Here is a 21,954-nt window from a genome sequence, read left to right as displayed (position 1 = left end):
GTTTTCCAGGGCCTATCGGAGAAGCGGATAGCGTCCTTTAAAGGCACAGAGCGAAATTGCATTTTGCATTAGCTCCCCATAATAGCATGACAGGACTGAGGTTGAAAATCGGCGAACTGGCCCTTTAAGAAGTGTAACTACAGCAGAGCTTAACCTGCAAACGTCTCTGCATATCGATCAATCATTTTATATTTATATAGCGCTAAATCATGTTATCCTATGACAGTTTACATTAAGAGAAGGGCTACAAGAGACCCAACATTACTCAACCATGAGCAAGAACTTGGCAACTGTAGCAAGAATAAACTTCCTTTAGACAGGCAGAAACCTCCAGCAGACCCAGACTCACCGATGGTCAGCCATCTGCCTGTCCATATGTGTGTAGAACTGAAAATGAGTGTTTACGCTGCATGCATGCAAACTCAGTTGCACAGCATTCTTTAGAATCAGCCATTACAATAATAACTAACCAGAGAGGGTGAAAACCCTCCACGTGTTTGTGTGCGTGTGTGTTGGTTTGCAGAAGGCACATTCCTGAGCCGGCCTGGGAGAAAGTGAGAGGCTCCGCAGAGGAGAGAGGGACGGCAAAACAGAATTCCCAGAGAGGTTTGAGGAGGGGACGACCGAGGAGCAGGGGCCCTCTTTTGTCACCCGGGCCTTGTGGGTGCCTCAGGGGCCATATGGACGCCTGCCTCTGTGCACCCTCACCTCAGCCTATTCTTCAGCCCCCCTCCACCCCCTCTGCTCCGTGACAGGACCGTCCACGTGAATGAGTCATGGCCAAAGTGAAGCCAGCACACTTCTGTTTCGGGGAATCTCAGTTTTTCCATGTCTTGACATCTTTTTCTTCTTCTCTCTCTTCCTCCTTCCCCCTCTCAACCAACATTCGACCATATTTCTTGCCGCTCTTCATCCGTTCTCTCCGTCCTCTCTCTTCCTTTTAAAGGCATCTTAGAAACACTGTGAAAACCTGGCAATAGACAGCTGCCCCTGTATTATGCAGCGACCCCCCTCCCTCTGTCCCTGCAGCCTCTTTTCTGGCAGGACACCGGCTGTCAGTTGTAACTATAGGTCTGCTGGGCCGCTCTTGACCTGAGGTGGACCCAGAACTCTGAGGCGTCTTCTTTTATTCCCATGCAGGAGCGAAACTAATGAACCTTCTTTTCAGTGTTGTGAACCATGTGACAGAAGTAAAGTTTCACTTAGGTGGACCTTTCCAGTGAAAACGTATATAAATGAGGAAGCCACCCCTTTCATTCAGCAGTGGAGCTTCTTGACTGCTCCCTTGTACCTGTTTTAAGGCAATTCAGACCTGGCCACTTAGCATAAAGCTGAACAGATCAATTGGAAGCTGATAATACTGACTTAAATGACAAGATATGATTCTTCTTATTAGAGTGACAGTTTTTTTACTAGGAAATCGTCAAAGTAGCAGTCTGCAGCAAATGTAGAGGTTACGTGTTTTTAACCAGTAAAAGGTATTTGATTAAAATCTCTGCAGTTTGTGTAAGAAGAACATATTCCCTCTACAATGCATTCAGTTTGCAGCCTTTTTCCAACAGAAATAAACTAAAAAAGTGCAACATAAATGCAACTACTGTATGATTCATCAAGTTTCAAGAATGTAACTGTATGGGATAACCCAATCAGTGAGTACATGGAGTGTGAATCGACACTACTACTGCATGTACATCAAAGGAAACCCATGTCCTTCAAAATAAAAGTGAAGCATCGACTTTTGGCCACAACATTTTTTAATCCACCACCCAATAAAAACAGCTCTGCGACCCACTTTCGGGTCCTGACCCACCAGTTGAGAACCACGGGTTTAGATCACAACGTTACAGCAGCATTAAGTCATGTATAGGCTGTGCTCACATTTCCATACATAACATCCAGCTGACACACAGCAACATGATCTAAAAAATAGATTTTGATGATGATGATCATTTTGGCAGGTGTTGTACTTCAGTCACATATTTTCCATGCACAAAATTTCTAAAATCGTCAGAATGACTGACAGAAAGCTGCACACGATATTATTTTCCCTACATCCTGTCACAGACGGATAAATATCATGAAACTAAAGACGTATAAAATGACTCCCGGCCAAGGTCAGATCATTGATATTCTAATGTGTGTCCTCAGGGAGCGATGGTGCAGAGGGCACTAATGGATGGCATCCCCCAGTAATTAGATCTCAGATGAGTGGATGAAGCCTGAACCCCCGATCCAATGAATGTTGAAGTCAATATCAATTGACAAGAATGTTATCATATTTTAAGTAGTATATTTAAGTAGTATATAAAACACATTTTATGTTTTATTCAATGTTTTTTCCTTTGTAAAATTCTTCTTCTAAAAAGTCTTCTTTAACACAGAGGCACGATAAACACTTGTATCCTTTTATCTATAAATCCCTTATTCCCTTACATATCATGCTTAGCTGACTGTCTTATGCTTTAAGACCCTCGTGTTTACTCTGAACTTAGAAAAGCTGACCCTAATTTTTGTGCTCCAAACGTGGAATTACTTACAACACACTCTCAGTATCGAGACTCCTCTCTCGGGGAAATGAAGGCGATAGTCTTAAACCGCTTCACCTCAGCTTGCAATTGTTTTTATTGAGCACTGTGTTTTTGGTTGTTTTAATTGTGTCACTTTTCTGTATCTCTTCATCACTGCAAATGAAGGAAACCTCAGGCTTAAATAAATGTATGAATGAAAATATATGAAATATCATGTTTATTTTCCTTCAATAATTGTGGAGTTAAGACTTGACATGTTCTGCTGTTTAATATTTCCATTGTTATTGTCTTTCTCTGAGTGAAATATATTCATTATATTGTTAAAAACAAAACATGTGTACGTGTATGATTGCGTGTGATATATCCGTTATTGTATTTCTGCAGTAGCTTGCCACAGGCCCAGGCCCTTCAGGATGTTCTCCTCCAGCATCAGGTATTCCTTGCACTGCTTCGTGCCCTCTCCCTCCATCTCTTCTGGCCTTTTCATTGACTTTTCAGGCTCCTGGGGACAAAAAAAAAACATGATACAAGAGCTGAATTTCTTTGCTTTGACCAACCCCGGGAAGAAAGTTTGTAAAATGATCATTTTCGGTAAGAACTTTTGATATCATGGCACAAATACAAAGACAATCCTGCACACACACAATCTAATACACACATTCAACTGACAGTGAAAAAACAGCAATCATCATACAGACATGTTTGTAATAAATTAGCGTCATGTCCTTGACATCTGACGGCAAAGGTTGCAAGTGAACATAAGAGCTTATGTGGGAAATAAATGACAAAAAAAGAACATCCACAAACACAGAGAAAGGTAAGATAACTGAAACAAACTTAACCTTCGCTCATAACTGTCATTCATCCTAACCTTATATTTAGCCACTAACAGAAGTAGCTTCTATAATTAGCAGACATACTGCCAGACACTGCCTGTCAATAATGATACTCCCTCCAGAGCCCAGGATCAAATGATGATCTGACTGAATTAAACATGAGGATAAGAGAGAGAAAGGACACAGAGACAGAGGAATGGCTTCTGTAGGTGCTCTGGGACTACTGCAATCTGTGCATCATTCCCCTTCATTGTTTCTACGGTCAGAATCCAGAGCTCACCGTTTTCCTTTTGAGCTCTTCAGCTTTCTTCTCCTCCCTCCTTAAAAGGTCCTTCAACCTGTCTTCCTCCAGCTCAAAGTATTTCCTCACACTCAAATACTGCAAAAGGAAATATCAATGCAGTAAATCAAACCTTGCAATAAAATGACACGAGTGTTGTCATGCTGCAGTGCTGTTTCTTTAACGTCAGTTTGTCCAACTTGACTAACAGTACATCATTATTTCTTTTTGCAAATAATAGGTAGAAAAACAACAGAAATCTTTTCTAAGGTGGTTAAGAACAAGGCTGTCTCACCTCGCTCTTGGAGGGAACGTAGAGCGTCTTTGGGATTTTGAAAACATGGACCACTCCAAGGTCATCAGTCACAGCCAGGAAGTGCTGCTTGGCTTTGCAAAAAAAAAAACAACAACTTGAACATGAACTCCATGACTTGAGAAATCTTACAAGAAGGAACTTATCACCAAGGCTGTAAAAATTTAAATAAAACATCAGGCACAATCAGACACGTTCTAAGTATTGGCAGTCTTACAGTGAGCAGAAGAGAGTGCAGTGGATAATTTATTTTCTTAAATATTTTTTATTATATTTTGAAATTTTTGACTCCCTCTCAGTGATGTTGTTTTCAATGTAGTGAGTCCTCGGAACACGTGGGTGGTGATTTGAGTGGGTCCCTGGAACACTGAATGGGTCCCAAATAAAGTTTTTGTTTCTTGAGAAATTGTGTTTTTAAACTCTTGATTGATGTTGGTAAGGTATGATATATATTTAATGGATATATTTACGTATGTTCAAAATGTATGTGAAATTAAAAGAATAGAATTCCAAAACTAAAAAGGTTCAAACATACGATACGATACTAGTAAAAGTAAATTATATTTGATATCTGTTTCGATACCATGGCAACAAAAATAGAAGTCCTAGGGGGAAAAAAATGTCTTGTTTTTAATGTATCTGCAGAGGATCTGCGATACGTCTTTATTTCTATTTTTCTTATCATTCTGCTGTTATTCGTGGTATGGAGCTCGACCAACAGGATGGGACTAAATGAAAACGTAGCGCAAAGGTGACATGGCTGTCTCTCTGCTCTCTGTTTGTCATAACTTCTTTATGAGACGTAAAAGGGACTTCACAAAACGTCTTCATTTGTCGTTCTGTAAATGAGAACATTCGGCTGTGTCGCTCCAGGTGTGATGGAGGGCGGAGCAGACAGACACACAGTCGACAGGATGAAGCGACTTCGGCCTATAGAAACAAAATCCTGTACCTTCCTGCGGGGTTGTACGGAGGTTAGTTTGTTGTTTGGCACGTAACCGTAACCTGCTTTATTTACATTAACGGCGATCGCTCTCTTCAGTTCCTGTCTTTGTCGCTCGACCACAGCCATGAACTCACTGGAGGTGGTGCAGGGCTTGATGCAGTTGATCCTGGCCCTGGTGACGTGTGCGAAGTCCTGCGCAGGTTTACCGGTCTTGTCCAGCAGGTTCCACGCCTTGATGCTGCCATCCTCTTTCCCAATGAAGAAGACAGCTGGTCGAGACAGGGACCAGCATCCCACAGTGTACACCTGCTCTGAGATCGGCGACACAACGATGGGGCCATCCTGGATGACGTAAGAAGTCAAAGAGTCAGTTGTTTTAAAATGGAACAAATCCGGTCAGATGCGGTGCAAGTGTGTTTACCATGACTCCCTCCCTCCAGATGGCGAAGTTCCACGCTCCTATTGTCAGAATGATGTCTTTGAAGAAAGGCGACCGCTGTACTGTGTTCACACACCAGTGATGGATGCTCGAACACTGGAGGGGCTTGGCACCTGGCAGAGAGGAGTAACAGGAAGTGAAGGAGCATGGTTATCTGTTTTTCTCTGGTTCTTCTATTTATAGGTTTGTGTTTGTGTGAAATGAACTTCTGTTTTATTGTTTACAACATCGCTCCCTACTACCAAATAAAATGAGATGCAAATAAGATGTTTTTCAGAGCTCGAATAACGCAAAGAAAAAAAGTTCGTGTTTATCTTTAAACAACAGAATACTAATGTCTTAACTCAGGAAGAGTTCACAAATCAATATTTGGTGGGATAAGCTGGTTTTTAATTACAGCTTTCATGCATCTTGGAAGACTTTCACACTACTGTTGGGTGACATTCGGCCACATTTGCATCTAATTAAATACAAAACAAAAACAGCGATTTGTCAAAAAAGGCAATTCCATTTCAGTCACTATCTATTTTAAGGTAAGATCAGATAGTACTTTACTGATCCCCAGAGGGGAAATTCAGGAATTTTTAACCTCCCGATGCCGTTGACTTTCTAAAACTATATCCACTCAAACTGTATATTAACTATATTTTATCATTGTAAAATTCAAGCAGCTCGGCTTTATTCGATGGCTCGTGACCGTCCATCTTCCTCTTGATCACATTCGGGAGGTTTTGGATGGGGGTTCAGATCTGGACTGGGCTGATCATGACATGTAGAGAGAGATGCTGATTTAAGGAACATTTGGAGTGGTCCCTTAATTTTTTCCGCAGCTGTATTTGACAGTAATTTTCTTCTTCTAATAAAAGGAAAAATGTTGCTTTTATGTCTCTGTTAATTAATTAATTAATAACACCGCTGGCTGACAAACCATATATACATATATATTGATTTAACATAAATGTTCTATCTATTCTGGTCTGCTTTGTATAGTGAAGCTTACATGATTTGCACGTAATTCATTTTTACTCCTTTAAAATCTGTTTGGAAATGGCGAGCCAAAATACTCACTGTGCATCCGTCCTGAGTCATCTTTGGCCAGTTTCCAGTCTGTGTAAACAATCTCTCCATTCTGGCAGAAAAATATAAACATAACTGAACTAAAGCTCATTCAGAAGTTGAGTGTTGTGCAGAAGCAAAATAAAGAATATTTACCTCTGTTCCAATATAGAGCTTGGTTTTGACATCTTCCAGAGTTGTGAGGGATTTAGCCGAGGGCACTCTGAGCTGGCTGTAGTCTGGGATGACCTCTGAGCTATCGCCATTTTCATCGGCTCCCTCTGTGAAGGGAAACAGCAAGGGAGAGTGCAGGGTGCGAGGCAGAGAGTAAGGAAAGGTTAAAAGTTCAACACTTTTTCAGACAGTCAATACAGGTAGCACAGTCCTCATTTGAGACAAAACATATTGACTATACACAGAAGAAATCTCTTCAGGGAACAATTATCTCTACGGGAAATAAACAACAACACAGCACTTTTTTTCACACTGATGAACTGGCTCATGTCATGCAGCTATTTTGGGTATTTTTATGAAAAGGAAAAAAATCCCAAACTTGCATCAAAACAAAAGAAACACAACAATAAAGAAAGAACAACATTAAAAACATCGACTATTTATGTAAAGTAAGAAAACAAGAGATTGAACAGTGACATATGTGCAGCCCGCTCTGTAATCTGACCATGAACCAGACGACAGAAGGACAAAAGAGGTGGAAGGGTGGGGAGGAGTACAGCTGAGGTGAATGAGGGGAGTGGGAAAGAAGGGAGGTAGAGGTGAGAGTGAGGATTGTGGTTGAGCAGAAGGGGGGACATTAAGAGAGAAGGGTGGGAGGGGTGAGATAGGCAGGACTGGTAGTGATGGAAGGGTCCTTTTCCATCACAAAAGCCCAACTGTCTGTCAGGGACAGAGCAGGACTGTCCGTTCACACCCTCTTATCAGCGGGCTGCTCGAAATCAAGTCTCAGCTTCACTCTGTTAGATTAGCTCCTGAAGGTCAGATCAGATTACCCAATCACACATCTTCTAAATCCACTTTCCCCCAGTTAAGATGTGTGTAAAGATATGAGACAGACGATACGGCTTCACTTTCACCATGTTGCTTAATCTTCGAGAGGGGTAGCTTGCAAAAATGTGTTGTGGTAATCATGTTGGGCTGACGCAGGGCTGTGTGGATCCTTTCTGCAGGGGCTACTAACTTATTCAAGCATTAGAAACGGCAGGAGGTACTGAAGAAACCGCTGAATACAGAGCTCAAAGAGTAGACATCTAAAATATCATCAAGGTATTAATCACACAGGGATTCATTAAAACTTTAATAACACACAGCCTCAGGGTTGTAGATTTATTGCCTCAGTTAGTGAACATATTAATTCGACAACCGCCAGCCACCAGAGCTGTGTTTATGGTGGCAGACCTTCAGCCGGACAAAGACAGGTCTCTTCTTGACCAGCCAGGACACACACGATCGTCTTCTGGCCCTCGAGGAGCCCGAGCGGCATATTGCAAAGAGCTGACAGTCAGCAAGGCTAATGCTCGGCAACTATGAGGGCCTTGTTTTGGAAGTATCACTTAATAAAGTGCTATGAAACAGGAGGAGAGAAGAGGGAGACGGAGAATGAGAGTCCCCGAGGGGCTGAGTGAACCCTGCCCTGTGCTCAACCATCCAAAGAAGAGTTTAAGAATCCAACATCCCTCCAATCACAGAACTCCAGTCAGAAAATTTTGCACAATTTTGAACAAACGTAAAAAATAAATTAATCTTCAGTTTCAACAGGGTCCACGCACTGCTGCCCATCCATTAAGGGGATGAGGGGAGGGATAATATTCAGAAAAATCACAAGATTAAAGTAGCAAAATTATTGGAAAAAACATTATTTTTTATGAGAATAAAACTTCACCATTTTATTTTTTGGCAAAGAACCACATCGCTTCAGTTTGCAAGGCTGAGTCAGTCTTATTACACCACAGACACTGCAGACGCTGTCTCTTACACTAGAAAATCCCTGCAGAGGACGACCTAATCATGACAAGTTTTGCAACTGGATTTAGCAATAATACAATTTAGATTTTAACCCACAGTCACAAAATTTAACACAAAACCATGCCCACTTCTGAACGACAAAATCCTTAACAGCTGACCACGCTCGTGTTAGTCCAGTGAAATCTGATGGCTACAGTAGCAAACCATCTCTGACAGCAGCTTTGAACCGTCTTTAAAACAAACAGCCAGCTGCTTTGCTCATACAGTGGACTGTTAGCTTGAGTTTATCCAGCAAACCCTCTTAAGTCTGGCGATGTGGTTCCTTGACAGACTATTTCACTGAGATTTCTCTCGTCAATATGTGAAGTCAATCTTAGAGACTCGCTGAGGTTTTGTCACGAATTTACAACAAAGAGTTCTGATACTTGTTTGTTCGATAGACCTCAAATGCCATTGTACATTTGAAAACTATCAGACGTGATGGTTTCAGACAATCTTATGCTTCCTTAAAGTATTTGATTAACTGGGTGAGTCAGACAATAAAACCAGACAGTATTTATTCCAATGTTAACTATAGAAATAGATTAAGTGTGACTGAAGAAGGTAAAGGGAGAGAGGTAGCAACAGATAGAACCATATAAGCCCAGGCAGCCTCAAGGGTAAATCCCTCACCTGTGGTCTGACCTGTATTATTACTATTACAGGTGTAGTGTTCCAGGCTGAACATCAAAGGAGCGTATTCTCCACTGGTATCGATCTTTGGCAGGGAAACCTGAAACACGGCAGAGAAGGAGACAAGGTTTGAAATACAAGGACAGATGATATTCACACATATTCACACTCAGCAGTCCGGATAGTTTAGCTGATCTCATCTACTCTAAGTTAGTTAGCAAGACATTTTTCAATGACAAGTTACATTACAACCAGTTAACACATTGGCAACCCAAGGTGTTTGAAAAATGCAAATTGCTCCACATAGAACCTTAAATCATTAGAGAGGAAGGCAACATTTTTTAATGCATTCAATTCTTCTAAAAAACGGCTCTCCCGGCCTGAAGTACCCTGAACAGAGGTTTCCATGTCCGGTCCAGGTGTTTGAAAGTGTCGGGCACACTGTGTGGTGATAACTGGCTCTTCTGATCCGCTTTCTGCACCCTGCCTGACGCTGAATGGCTCGACAGTTTTGAAACTCGCAAGTCCCAGAACATTATAGCACTTCGGAGGGAGAGAGACACACAGACAAAACTGAACATCAACCTAAAATCAACAAAAGCTTATTGACCAATAAAGATTCTGTTGGGATGCTCTATGTCTCTAAGAAAGGTTTCTAATAGATACATCTTTTTCAAATATGATGACTGCAAAAAACATCAGCTTTAACCTCAGTCCTATCGTGCTATTATGGTGCCTTTGGAGGATGCTATCTGCTTCTCCAATGGGCCCTGGAAAACCTCTGCCAGTCTACGTAGAATGCTACATCTGGCGGAGGCCAGGGAGCTTTCTAAACTACACTTCCTCAATCTAGGAAGCCCATGTCTGATGTCATGTCTCGTTCAAAATCGTCAGGTTTGAAATGTAGACTGCAGACCTGAAGATTTTTTAGACAATCCACCGGTATATTCTCATCGTATTTCGTCATAACCTCTCGGGGCCATTGCCTGCAGCGATCAATGTCCGGGACTGGAAAACTGTACAATTTCACTAGGGGTGCAATGCATGCTGGGTGTTGTAGGAATGTAGAATGGGCGAAACCATGAGCTGTTAGAACTTTCTCCACAGCTATGGCGCCAATTTCAAATATTATTGCCTCTATCGATTACAGAGAACACCAGCTTTGACTGACAGCGGCTTTTTCCAGGGGCGGATTGCTCCTTTAATTTGTTGTTGACTAGTTTAATTATGGATTTAAAAGATTGAAGACGGATACAATGTAAAAATTCTTTGATTTCAGCTTGTTGTATGTTAATTAGTTCCTGATAACATTTTTCACATTTTCTTGACATTTTATGCACTAAACAGCTGGTCATTTAATCAAGAACATAATTCATAAATTAATCATCAATGAAAATGATTGTCTACTGCAGCGCTACAGTGAGCACCCTTGATACTCAACAACAAACTATGGACATTAAACCAGGCCCCTAACAAGATCCATAATAACCATGTAAATGCTAATAAATCTTTTCTGTTTGGTTGGAACACACATATTGCTACGGTGCATGTTAGCCCATGGTCGGGTCAAAATTCCAAGCTCTGTCACATAACACTTGGTTATATTAGCTAGCATTTAAATAGATGTTTTTCCCTACCAGTCAGGGGAGCAGGTGACAACCTGAACAGAAATGTTATTCTTGTTCTCCACTGCTACGCCCGTCCTGGTCACCTAATCAGAGGGAGAGAGTTACAGAATCAACAGCAGTCAGTCAGGCTTAGTGTTGTAAAGAGCTGGTAGTGGTGAACAAGATATATGGGAGGTTAAGGTGCTGCCCCGGGGCCACGTTGATGATTGCCTTATTTCACTTATCCAGATGAGTGCCAGTGGTTGACTTGATTTATTACATTTGGCTTTAGAGACATGAGGGATAGGCACCAACAGGAAACCAGAATTATAATGTATTCATTGTTTCAGGACAAAGAAGGTTTTAAAAACACGTTCTGTAACAATATATTGCATCTCTTCGAGTTGTTATTTAGTTATTAGTGTGTAAACACTTTTATGTCTGCTAGCATTATCTTTGACAGTTATAATTGCAGTTCTTTGTGGTTGGTAACACACAACACAGCATTTATATTTTTGTTGATGTACTGTTCAGAGAATTTTCCTCTAATGTCATTCTTCCGAACCGTCCTGTTTAATCTCTGTTTAATTCCCCAAATCATATTGACGCAGAAAAGGCTTTTCTCTTCCCTTAGTTCTTCACTGTGCTGAACGCTGCCTCACCTCCAGTAGGACAGTAGTCTGATAAAAACGTGATATAGAAATACAGGTATGGAAGGGATGTTAATCATTAGAGCAATAAGAAACCGGAACCTTTACGTTTTCAATGTTTAATTATGGCTGTGAGACTTAGAAAGGATAAAATATGATTAAAGTTGCCTCCAGTATGTTGTAACCTCCGACTGTTTACATTAGACTTGATAAATGAAGCTTGAGAACAAGTAAAAGACAACACTGCTGCTGAGCAGTGACACAAAACACGTTTAATTAATGCCAAATAAAACTTTAATTAAACGAGTTGTACAACGTTCCAGCACCCACACAATCCGCGCTAAATGGGAAAAAAATCTCTAAATGATCAGCGTTCTTCTCCTTTCATCTCTTTAGCTCAGCATACCTCAAACGTTGGTGGCAGCCACTGGACATCAGTAACTGGTGCTTTATGGCTACTCTCAGTGGAAGACACAGCAGAGTAGCACACCACAGGAGTCTTCTTCTCTTTGTTGTCATTGAGGTCCTGGTGTGAGATGAGGAATAAAAGGCACAGCATGTACAGTGAACTCTAACAATTCAATCTAAAAACAAAGAACACATAACTGTAGAGATTGTGTCCTCAATCCTGAAAGGGTATTATCTGGACTTTTTATAACTGTTAAGTTGGTGGCACTACTTACACTGATGCCTCTTAACCCTGTGTGCATGTTCATCTGTCTGTTGGTTGTGCGGTGCAGCTGCAGTTTGATTTTAATGGTGTGAACATGACATAAATCCATACAGGAGCATTTTAAATCTCGGTTTATCTGATAAGAGAGCAACAGGTGCTGGTGTCGTGCAGCTTTCACAGCACTCGACGTGGAAATAAAGTCTTTTAGCAGACTCAACCGCCTCTGTTTGCACTGCAAACACAAGGGAGGGAAGTGATCTGATTTGCTTGTGTGTGTTATCTTCAGCGGTGGAAGATGGAGGGCGTGTGTAACAGCTGGAGTCTGTGAGCTGACGCTGTTGACTCTGGGGAATGAAGAGCAAACAAGGAGACGGAGAATAGAGGCAGCTATGGATGGTTGGAGAGGGGAGAGCAAAAGAGCAGGAAGTAGTGAGGACAGGGATGGGGACAGCTGTTCCACTGTAGAGGCAATAAAAACACAAAGCAAATGGGGGCTGGATCATGGGGGCATATGTGTCTATTTAAATACAGCAGCTGAGTGGAAGATGTCAGTGGAGGTCAAGCATTAAGGAACAGAACGGGTGGTTCTTACTGTGTTGTGAGTTTAAACATGAGCCCTGGTTTTTGTCACGTATCATTACCTCTGTTCTCCCCTACCTTATCTTTATTACTCGACATAACACCATGCAAACAGGGCAGATATGCCATGAAAATATTAGTTTACTATGATGTAAAGCCACAAAAGAACCCCCCTTTAAAGTTACAGTCCTAGTCGTAGGTATTTTTGTCTCTGCAGCCTGATTAGGGTGTCTATAAGCTACTTTTGTTTATCAGTGGGGTAACGATATAAACCTGCTTTGAGATGTACTCCTGGCATTTGAATGTTTATAAAACCAGTTTTGACAGCTGCGGTGGCTTGAAAAGGACCATTAGGCCACTGCATTCCCTTCTAATGAAAGGGTGAGGATGAGGAGAGAACCCAGGAGCCAACGTATCATCATCTTACTCTGTCATACAGCACCACTGATGAGTGCAGCCTGTCGTTTGCAGCAAACATGCTGCGTGCTTTGATAAACTGACGGCCCATACTTGAATAAACCGAGCTGACATCACCAGCCAAAGAACTACGGTAACTGATACCACATGGAATACACCAGCACGGATACAGAACACCATGTATTATTGTATCAACAATGTGCGCATTAGAGATGGGATACGGGTACTTACGAATGTGTCAGTGTTGACAGAGGAGTTTTTACCAGCAGGCTGGGATTCCTGTAAGTGTGTGACGTGAGCAGAAATGTCCCACAGCACAACCTGAGATGAACAGCAACACAAAATCATTGACTGGAGATCCGAGCCTGGTTCAAAATACACTTCATCAAGTAAAAAACAACTCAAATAAATATGATGAAATGCTGATTAAAGACACATTTGACTAATGGTCAAATATAGGTTATTTTAGTTCTATGAACTTCTCTACAAGGAACTAAATGTTTCCTGTGGCCCCTTGTTGTCTGCGTTTCCACAGTGGCCTAAAGTCCTGGGAAGATTATGCAAATCAGACCAATGATGTACGGAGAAGCAAAAAAAGTAACTGCACTACACCACACCCAGGAGATTCAACTTGTGCTGTTTTTGATCGTGTTATTGCATTGCAAATGGATTCATGGAATCAACACTGGAAAGGAGACGAGTGCTAGTAGCAAAACGGATTCTTAAAGCTTACTTCTCTGACTCCATCTCAAAGCACGGTGATAAACAATCTCGAAACACGATGATAACAGTGAGCTTGCAGCTGCAGTCTTTTAAACATGGCAGGTAAAATAAAACGCTGCGAGTACTCGACGTATCAGAAACTATCCGCACTGCAGGCCCCGCCCTGAATGTTCCTGGACCTTTGGAAAGTACTACCCTCTGAGCAAGGACTTTTCAGGGGGTAAATCAAATAAATTTAGAGCCTGGTTCCTGCTATCAAAATGCAGAGATCCTCAAAAGGCTCCTAGTTCCTGGGGAAAGTTCCTGCTGTCGAAAAGCACCTTATGATAACTCTTATTTCTCCAGTAAGGTACAAAAACTAACATAAGGCAAAAAAACATAGCAGAAACATGAAAGCAGAGAAGCAGAGTAGAGTTAAAGTCAGCACCTGGCCATTTATGCAGCCGCCAACGATAATATTTGGATCAGAGGGGCAGAACTCAAAGGCAAAAATGTCATCTGGGCACTCCAGCAGCAACTGAAAACAACACAGAAAACCCACATACACAGGGCAGAATTATTATATTTCAAAGTAGACATTCCCATGTATTGGATACTTGCCTTCCAGAGTGTTTATTTATTCTTGTCTCTCCGTAAGAAGTCGAGCTTTTAATCCACAAAACCTAATGCATACAGTAGATTTTGTTTCATCGGGCATAAGGGGAAAAAGACCCAGGAAGGGCAGGATGGTGTTACAGAGAATTAACCTTCCAGCATCATGTTTAAATCAGCTGGAGTTTAAAACTAACTGCAAGATTAAACTAAATCACCCTCTTTGCCACACTAAAAAAAAACATGTATTTTAATAATATCATGTCTCTTGCATCCTCCACAAAGTAATGGAACAAAACACCACACGTGCACTAGTAAAGGCACACGTCATTCAGAACTCATATTACTTTTGAGTGATTTAGCAGCTCAGTTTTATTGATCGGGAGCGTGGGTCAAATCAATAGAGCCTCTCAAATTTTGCAAATCATGGTGTTAAATAACAGCACTAAGCAAATACAGCTACTCTAAGCGTGTCTCAAACAAATATAAGACAAGCAGGGAGAGAAAGAGATTTAAGGACCACTTCTCTAACTAGTCTTCTCTTCACATTACCTCAGAGGGTCACTCTAGTAGATTTACCTGGGGATTAGAGGGGTGAGAGAAGCTGTAGAAGAGAATGAAAGATGTTTTGACGGCAAAATGTGTTGACTTGTTCAACTGCTCCTCCTTCTTCTCTGTCACAGCCACAGCTATCACACCTACAACATCAACAACACATCATACAGTGCATCAAATACACAGCAGCAGACAAACAGATGCTTAATACAGTATGTTTACAGTCTTTTTAACTCGACCTTTTACTTTAGTGATTGAAAATAATGGCTCAACACTGATATTGTTGCTCTTAGTTTTGCTGGAAACAATTTCTATGTGTTTTGACAGCTTTGCTGTGTTTGCCAGGGGAAAACCACAGTCAACATGGGCAGGGCATTCGCTTATTGAAGATCCTTTGTTTAGTTTTGTTAGCTAACCTGTCTTGAGTGGATGATGTCAGCTGCCTACAAATTACTTAATCAGCTTACATACAAAGCATGCGTTGTATCTAATTTACAAATAACTGGCTAACTTTATCCCTATCACGTTACAGCTACACGGCATTTTCCCCAAGTCACACATGGTATCAATTACTAATCAGTAATCTGATTCAAATAATGCATTTTTTTCAAAAAGAACTGTCAGAAAACTTATAGAATAAGTTCTAAAACTTAGAATACATATGAATGCAATTTTGCATTTTACCGTAGATGGTGGGATGCCAGTTAATGCTGCTGATTTTCTTGTCCTTTGTGAGCTCCTGGTTTGAGAAGGCCCTAAAAAGCATCAGATCTTCGGCAAACTGCCCATATAAATCAACGTCTTCAGCTGCTGCTCCCAGAGCTTTCATGTCATCGATGAACACATTCATGACCTCTGCCTGCTGAAGGTTGTGCAAAACTCTGAAAAATATGGGTTGGTTTTTTTTGACAAACATGAATATTTGTTCCCTCTTCTTTCATTATATGTCTCTATAGCTACAGTACTGAGTCTTATAAAACTCCAGATGTTCTCTGGACACAAAGGAAGGTTGGAGGTGTGTGGATGCATACAAGTACAGTGTATCATTGAAAATCATCTGAAACCCAAAGTCTGAGCTGTGAAGGCAACTGTAACAACACAAATTATACTACACTGGAAAGGTCCTGGTGCCATTAGTGACCTAAAAGCACTCCTTTTGAATATTCTAAAGCTCATATAGAGGCAATAATGGATGAATTAGAGTACCCTGAGGCTGACGTATCAATAGTAGTAGCGTATGACTTTGGGCTGACTATCATACTACCTGGGAGTCACTGAGTTGAGAAAATTCTTCAGGCTCTTTGACTGAAGGACGCACTCTCTCTCTTCATCACTCAGCTCTCTTGGCAGGTATTGGCTGGACGTATTCTTCTGAACCTTCCTGTAAAGTGGGAAGAAATTTGTTACACAACAGATGTGTGGGGGTAGAATTAAAATTAAACAAGCTCATTTGTGTACATTAAATATAGCTATTATTCATAATTGCATTAAGTGTTAAAATCCCATTTTCTTATAGCATAGAAACAGGTGAAATGATTTCAACAGACTGGCAGGTCTAAGCAGAACCTGTAAGTGCTTTCCGTCCCTGCAGAACAAATCAATTTTATGTGCACTAATTTACTGGCATACCACTGTGTCTGAGCGCTGCTGCTCTGCAGCCTGGGAACCGCCTGCATCCCGCAGTCCCTCTGCATCTGCTTGATGCTGAATCTGCTGTCTTTATAAAAAGGACACTCTAGGAAGCCATCCTTAACATCTGCAGCGCTGCGGTCTGAAAAACAGGCTGTTGCCCCAAACTTCCTCCTCACTCTTGAGAATTTGAAACACAGCTAATGACAAAAAGGGGACAGATTAACGAGGACAATTTTGAATCAGAACAATTCAGATTTAATATGGATATATAAACTGAGTCTTTAATACACTGCAGTACCTTTTCTCTGGTCTCTTTAAAAGATTCCTTTTCTATTTCCAGCTCACTGCCAAGAGATATCCATTGCTTTGGTTCTGGGGTTTTACTGACTTCATTCTCAAACACTTCTGGTGTCTCTGGCTCGGGGGGCTGCAGAAAACAGAGAGAATCACAAGAATAAACAGCATAAAGAACAGGAAAGTGGAATATAAGTTACCTGAAATCTTCCCTCACTGTCACATTTGTTACAAAGGTTTGAGCTAGAGCAAGATAGTGATGAGGCTTTTTAGTAGTCTTTTATATTAAACAGCCAGTGAAATATACCAGCTAGAAAAACAAAACAGGCAATCCAAATGTGACTCATGATACTGGTAGCCAGTTCTCTTTTATGGTAACACATCCAATAAAAAAGGAAAGCAAAAAGTATTAAACATTGGTGCCTACAAACTTGTTTATCTGAATAAAATAGAAATAACATATTGGTCCGCAACTGGTGCTAAAATTGCTAAATCACTAAGGAACTTAGAAAATTGAAGATGTCACAATATTTGTAAAATATGTGAACCTGATTACCATAACCAAAACCAGCCTGCTTACGTTAAGGATTGTGTCCTTGGCTTCTGGTGTCACAACCAGGTAGAAGCTCTGGCCGTAGGTGAAGTCCCTGTCAAAAACCAGCAACATCTCCTCCTCTGGGTAGTCCTGTCAGATAGAAATGTGTGACAGCCAGTGATTTACATGGCAACGTTTCTGTAGAATAACAATTGATGTGGTGTGGTTGGATTGATTTGGCCAACCATAGGTAACCTTTATGCATCAGTGATTTGGTTGAGATCGTTAATGATGGAGTACGATGTGGATTTCAGATATGAAGACTGATGGTGTGAAGTTCAGAGAAGCAGAAAAAGAACACACAACCACAGACACATCATCAAAGAGCAGATGAGTCTGTAAGGGTCCCTCAGGGCGCTCTCTGGTCTCATTAGAGTAATGTATTGTAATAGAAGTGGCATGAAAGCATAAAGTTAGAGTTGTGGTTACCATCTATTCAGTCTAGATCAGAGACAGAGGGGGAATTAGGTTAGACTGGTAACTGGTCTGTTCCCACAGCCCTTAACTTGGGGTCTGTGTATCATCACGGTGTCTTAGTGGTATTGTCTGAGTGATCTGTATGACAACTGATCAGCCTCACCAGCACGATCTGCTTCACAGGGCTGAAATCGGACACTGCGGCTCTTGTTTTAATGTCCTGTATGATGTCGTCCTTTCTCAGCAGCTTGTGAGGGCTCTCCCCTGTGACGTCCTCATCAGCGCGGCAGCCAAAGAGCTCCTGGGTGGCTGATGTCAGGACCATGGGGAAGATATCCTCGGGGTGACCTTGGTGAGCGAGTTCACAATCAATACAGAGAAGAAAGATGGTAGACAGAGGGAATTAGATATTAAAATGAGCTGGATTCAAACCCTCACAAGCTGTTTTTAGAATAAATTGGTGTTTGGGAAAAGTACTCAATAACAGCATCATTAGTTTGTCAGTTGGATGACTTTTAAGGATGTTAAAGGTAATCCAAGGTAGATAATAACTATAACAACTAAGTCAGGACACCTTGTACCAAAGCAGTTTTTTTTATTTACAATGAAAAAAACTAACTAATTAAAAAAGAGCACCAGCATGCAGAATGTTTTCTGGCACAAGGCAGCCTATTTGGCACTTGGCACAGTTCCTTTTTTTTAATAGGAAGAGCCCTCTAAAGGGCACTTGATTACATATTCTCCATTTAAAGGGCAACATGGAGGGCACATCGTCATCACATTTTCCCTACTAAATGGGTAACTCAATAATGTTTTCCAATGAAAGTAGCTAGCACTAGCTCCAAAAGTTGCTAGAAGTCGCCAGATGACATCATACGCTAATTTGCATATTGGTGACGTCATAAAGTAATAATTTCCATAACGCTTAGTGGTTGTGAGGCCAGCCCCACCTGCCCCCGACGGCCTGCCTGCCGAATTCTGATTACTCTATATGACCTACAAAAGCAAACCAGACCATCAGCGACAAGACTGATTATTTCTATGTAGTTATTTTTAGGGTAGGTGTCAGATGAAGCGATTAACTGCACGCTGCCTTTGTTTACATTTTCCTGGGCTTAAAATGTACAGTGAGTGATATGACTGTTAAAGAAAACAGGATGAGATTTTTGGTTAAACAACCACTTTAGCATGTACAGGACAAAATCAGCAAAGAGATAAGAGGTACGGCTTTGTCCACAGGGGGCGCCAACATCAACACAAACCGAAAGTTCCTCACAGGAGCTTTAAAATGAGGCTTTGTGATCAATCTGAAAGTAGGTAACTAAGAGGTTAAAAAACATACCTTAAATAAATACAGTGCTTATGGTTGATTCTCAGATTAGGAAGTAACCAGTGAGGAGAACAAAAACAGTTATGTACAATACTATACAAGGATCAAAGAGTGACATAAGGGGCTTACTACAGAAATAAATGAAACAGTGCTGAAAACAGAGACTCAAGCGATAGAGATACCACAACTAAGAGCCCGAACCTCACTTGTCACTGATATTCACACAATGCACAGGCTTTAAAGTCATCATTGCCTACGGACTGTGACACAGATTCTTGGCCTTACTTTCCAGATCAAACGCACAACAAAGCCTGTGATGCTTCACCTGCCCCTCCCTGCAGGGTGGACCACCCCACAATATCACAGGAAGAAATGCAATCCTAGTGAATAGCCTAGACGCAGCTGTATTTTCAGCTATACTGGCTGATCAATAATGCATGCATCCAAGACATAAACTGCTCAGTTGCAGACATAATGTTACAATATAAAACCCCAGCACTGCACCATCACTACACCTAAGTTTTTCGTCATAAACAATCTATGCAGGGTCCTCCATATGCTCAGTCCAGGGAACACTACAGTAAACAGGGCTCTGCATAATGATAGTTTTCATCCTGGTTGAGGTCTCTCTCTTCAAAGTCTCTCCACAAGGTTGCTGAGGGGACGCTGGGAATGCTTAAGTACAGCTTAAGTAACCACTTCCCAGCTGGGTGTGTCAACCTTCCCAACTCACACCACTTCGGCCTCATGCCAAATCATTGTAGTGGAAACTCACACCCCTCATTTCACAAAGTAATGTGTCAACTATGGCATTTGTATTCATGGGAAATATTTGCTTGAGAGACAAAGAGAGTGTGATGTGCAATGTTCCATAACCCTAAAGAATGTAATTAAACTGCACTTGTAGGCTGCGCTGAAGAGATATTTTAAATTTGTCTGGCTTCTTTCCTGTTGCGTAATCCACTTAAGACTATAGCATTTTTCCACTGTATACTGTAAGATATTTATACTATACCACAGGGAATTTCAATTATGGTTGTTTCTTTTCATTTCTGTTGATCCTAGTTAGGAATTTAAACCTGAACAATATGCATTTTGCAGCCAATTAGATTAGCTATGACTGTAATGTCCCTGAGAAATCTATACAGGAGTGAATAAAGCCTGCATTTGTCAGTGGGCCACAATATAACCAAAACAACAAAAAGATGGTCCCCACAAGGTTTTCCATTCAGATTTTTAAGGGGTGCGGCTCGGTTTTAGATTATGTTTAGAGTCAGAGCTGTTAAGGTAAGGGTAAATCCACTCTGAGTCAGAGGACACTTGACACCATGACTTTAACTCCCACAGGATCCAGTGACCTAATCAATAGTAAATGTTGGTGACCTGCTTTTGACCAAAAGCATGTTGACAGTAAACCAGGCCATGACAATGAGGACCCACAGCTGACTACAGAGCATGTCCAAAGGCTATGCAACAGTACACTCAAGACCTCATCAGAAGCATATAATTTGTCCGTCTCTTCAAAGATATTTCCGATTATTACTTTCAGTCATGGTTGTAACATCCCTATTTCGATGTTGGAGAGTACTTGTGGTTAGGCCGTCCCACTTTATGCAAGACAAACCAGAACAAATTGTATATAGCCTTCTATAAAGGGCCATGCCCTGTTAAATAAATCGAAGTAATCAACTGCAAATTGAATCCATCAGCAAGCTTAAATTAGATACAGTATGTATGAAACTAAATGTTAGGCTTAGATTGATTTAGTTAACTGTATTTAAAGGTAAGATCAAAGTTTATACAGTTACATAAGTTTCTTAGTCTCTTCTACATTATGACTTATAATGATACAAACATGTATAATATTTCTCTTACCAGGCATTTCCACATCTGCAGGTGGCTGAATCTTTTTGCCTAAAGGGAAAGTAATAGTTAATGATATTTAAAGTGTCTCTTTATTTGATCCTACTGAGACAAGCATACATGCATTTTTACAATAACACCAACCAATGTTCCGACACTCACCTTTACCTGTCCCTTTACTCCCTGCACTGCTTCTTGCACTCTTTGGTCTCTTGGGTGGCATCCTTGCTCTTATGATATCTGCACTAAAAAAAGTTTATTTACAAATTCTCCGAAAACAATGAATGGTGACATTTCTCCTTGCAAAACAACAATTTATATACATTTATCTTCACCCATTACTTATTATACACAGTGGCAACATAGACTGTCTTGTAATAGTGCCCCAAAAATCATTACCAATGCACATGGTGACATCTTGTGGGGGATAAGAGATATGTCAATTTTGGCTTCTAACAAGACATCTAGAATATATATTTTTAAAAAACTATCTATATTTGTCTTTTTCTTTTGTTTTTCATTTATTTCATCTTTTATCTTTGCTTAATGACTTGGAACTGATTTGAATTATCTTGATTTTGATAGGTGCCATACTAATAATGAACGTCCATGAAGAATCAAAAGTAAAAGTGCCAATCATGCAGAAGGGTCCCACTTCGAGTATTATGTAACATTACTTTCATTACAGACAAAAAACAAGTTAACAGCAGTTTTAAGTTGTATTTGCTCGAGGTGCAGCTAATTTTTACTACTTTATAACGTTATAGGTACCACTGGTTAAGCCTCGCCATTGATCACATACAAGCCATAGCATGATGTAGAAAATATAGTACACGTTTTTATAAAGTATAAGAAAGTAAGTAGAAGTATAAATCAATATAATACAACACATCTACCATTAAATTCAGCCGTTTGTTTACATACAGAGGCTTTACACACACATAGCAGCATCTGTCCTTGGTCTGCACGACAAGCTGT

General features: G+C 40.8%; 1 protein-coding gene across 1 annotated transcript; it reads right to left on the bottom strand.

Moving 5' to 3' along the window:
• Positions 1–2,895: 2,895 nt before the first annotated feature.
• On the bottom strand, positions 2,896–21,199 carry dnai3 (dynein axonemal intermediate chain 3). Its single transcript, XM_069680672.1, has 22 exons — positions 21,145–21,199; positions 20,989–21,027; positions 17,947–18,131; positions 17,352–17,456; positions 16,776–16,904; positions 16,475–16,674; positions 16,110–16,226; positions 15,530–15,726; positions 14,870–14,988; positions 14,127–14,216; positions 13,208–13,297; positions 11,714–11,833; positions 10,688–10,761; positions 9,440–9,593; positions 9,051–9,150; positions 6,555–6,679; positions 6,411–6,471; positions 5,325–5,455; positions 5,038–5,245; positions 3,940–4,031; positions 3,645–3,743; positions 2,896–3,030 (listed from the first exon to the last, which is right to left on the bottom strand). Exons 1-22 carry the CDS (start codon positions 21,197–21,199, stop codon positions 2,896–2,898), a joined length of 2,625 nt encoding a protein of 874 aa, XP_069536773.1.
• Positions 21,200–21,954: the final 755 nt, after the last annotated feature.

Source organism: Semicossyphus pulcher, unplaced genomic scaffold, assembly GCF_022749685.1.
Source record: "Semicossyphus pulcher isolate SPU_LCO1_2020_fin unplaced genomic scaffold, fSemPul1.0.p SCAF_4, whole genome shotgun sequence".
Taxonomy (NCBI): domain Eukaryota; kingdom Metazoa; phylum Chordata; class Actinopteri; order Labriformes; family Labridae; genus Semicossyphus; species Semicossyphus pulcher.
Note: the sequence above shows the minus strand (reverse complement) of the source record. Positions and strands in the feature narration are given on the sequence as shown.

What these genes read in the sequence shown, in the direction of transcription:
- dnai3 (XM_069680672.1), bottom strand. Translation starts at nt 21,199, where the DNA reads ATGCCACCCAAGAGACCAAAGAGTGCAAGAAGCAGTGCAGGGAGTAAA. An exon ending in TTAAAGAGACCAGAGAAAAG is followed by an intron (nt 16,675 to 16,775) that starts GTACTGCAGTGT and finishes TTTTGTCATTAG; the next exon opens with CTGTGTTTCAAATTCTCAAG. An exon ending in TAATACAGGTCAGACCACAG is followed by an intron (nt 6,680 to 9,050) that starts GTGAGGGATTTA and finishes TTCCCTTCACAG; the next exon opens with AGGGAGCCGATGAAAATGGC.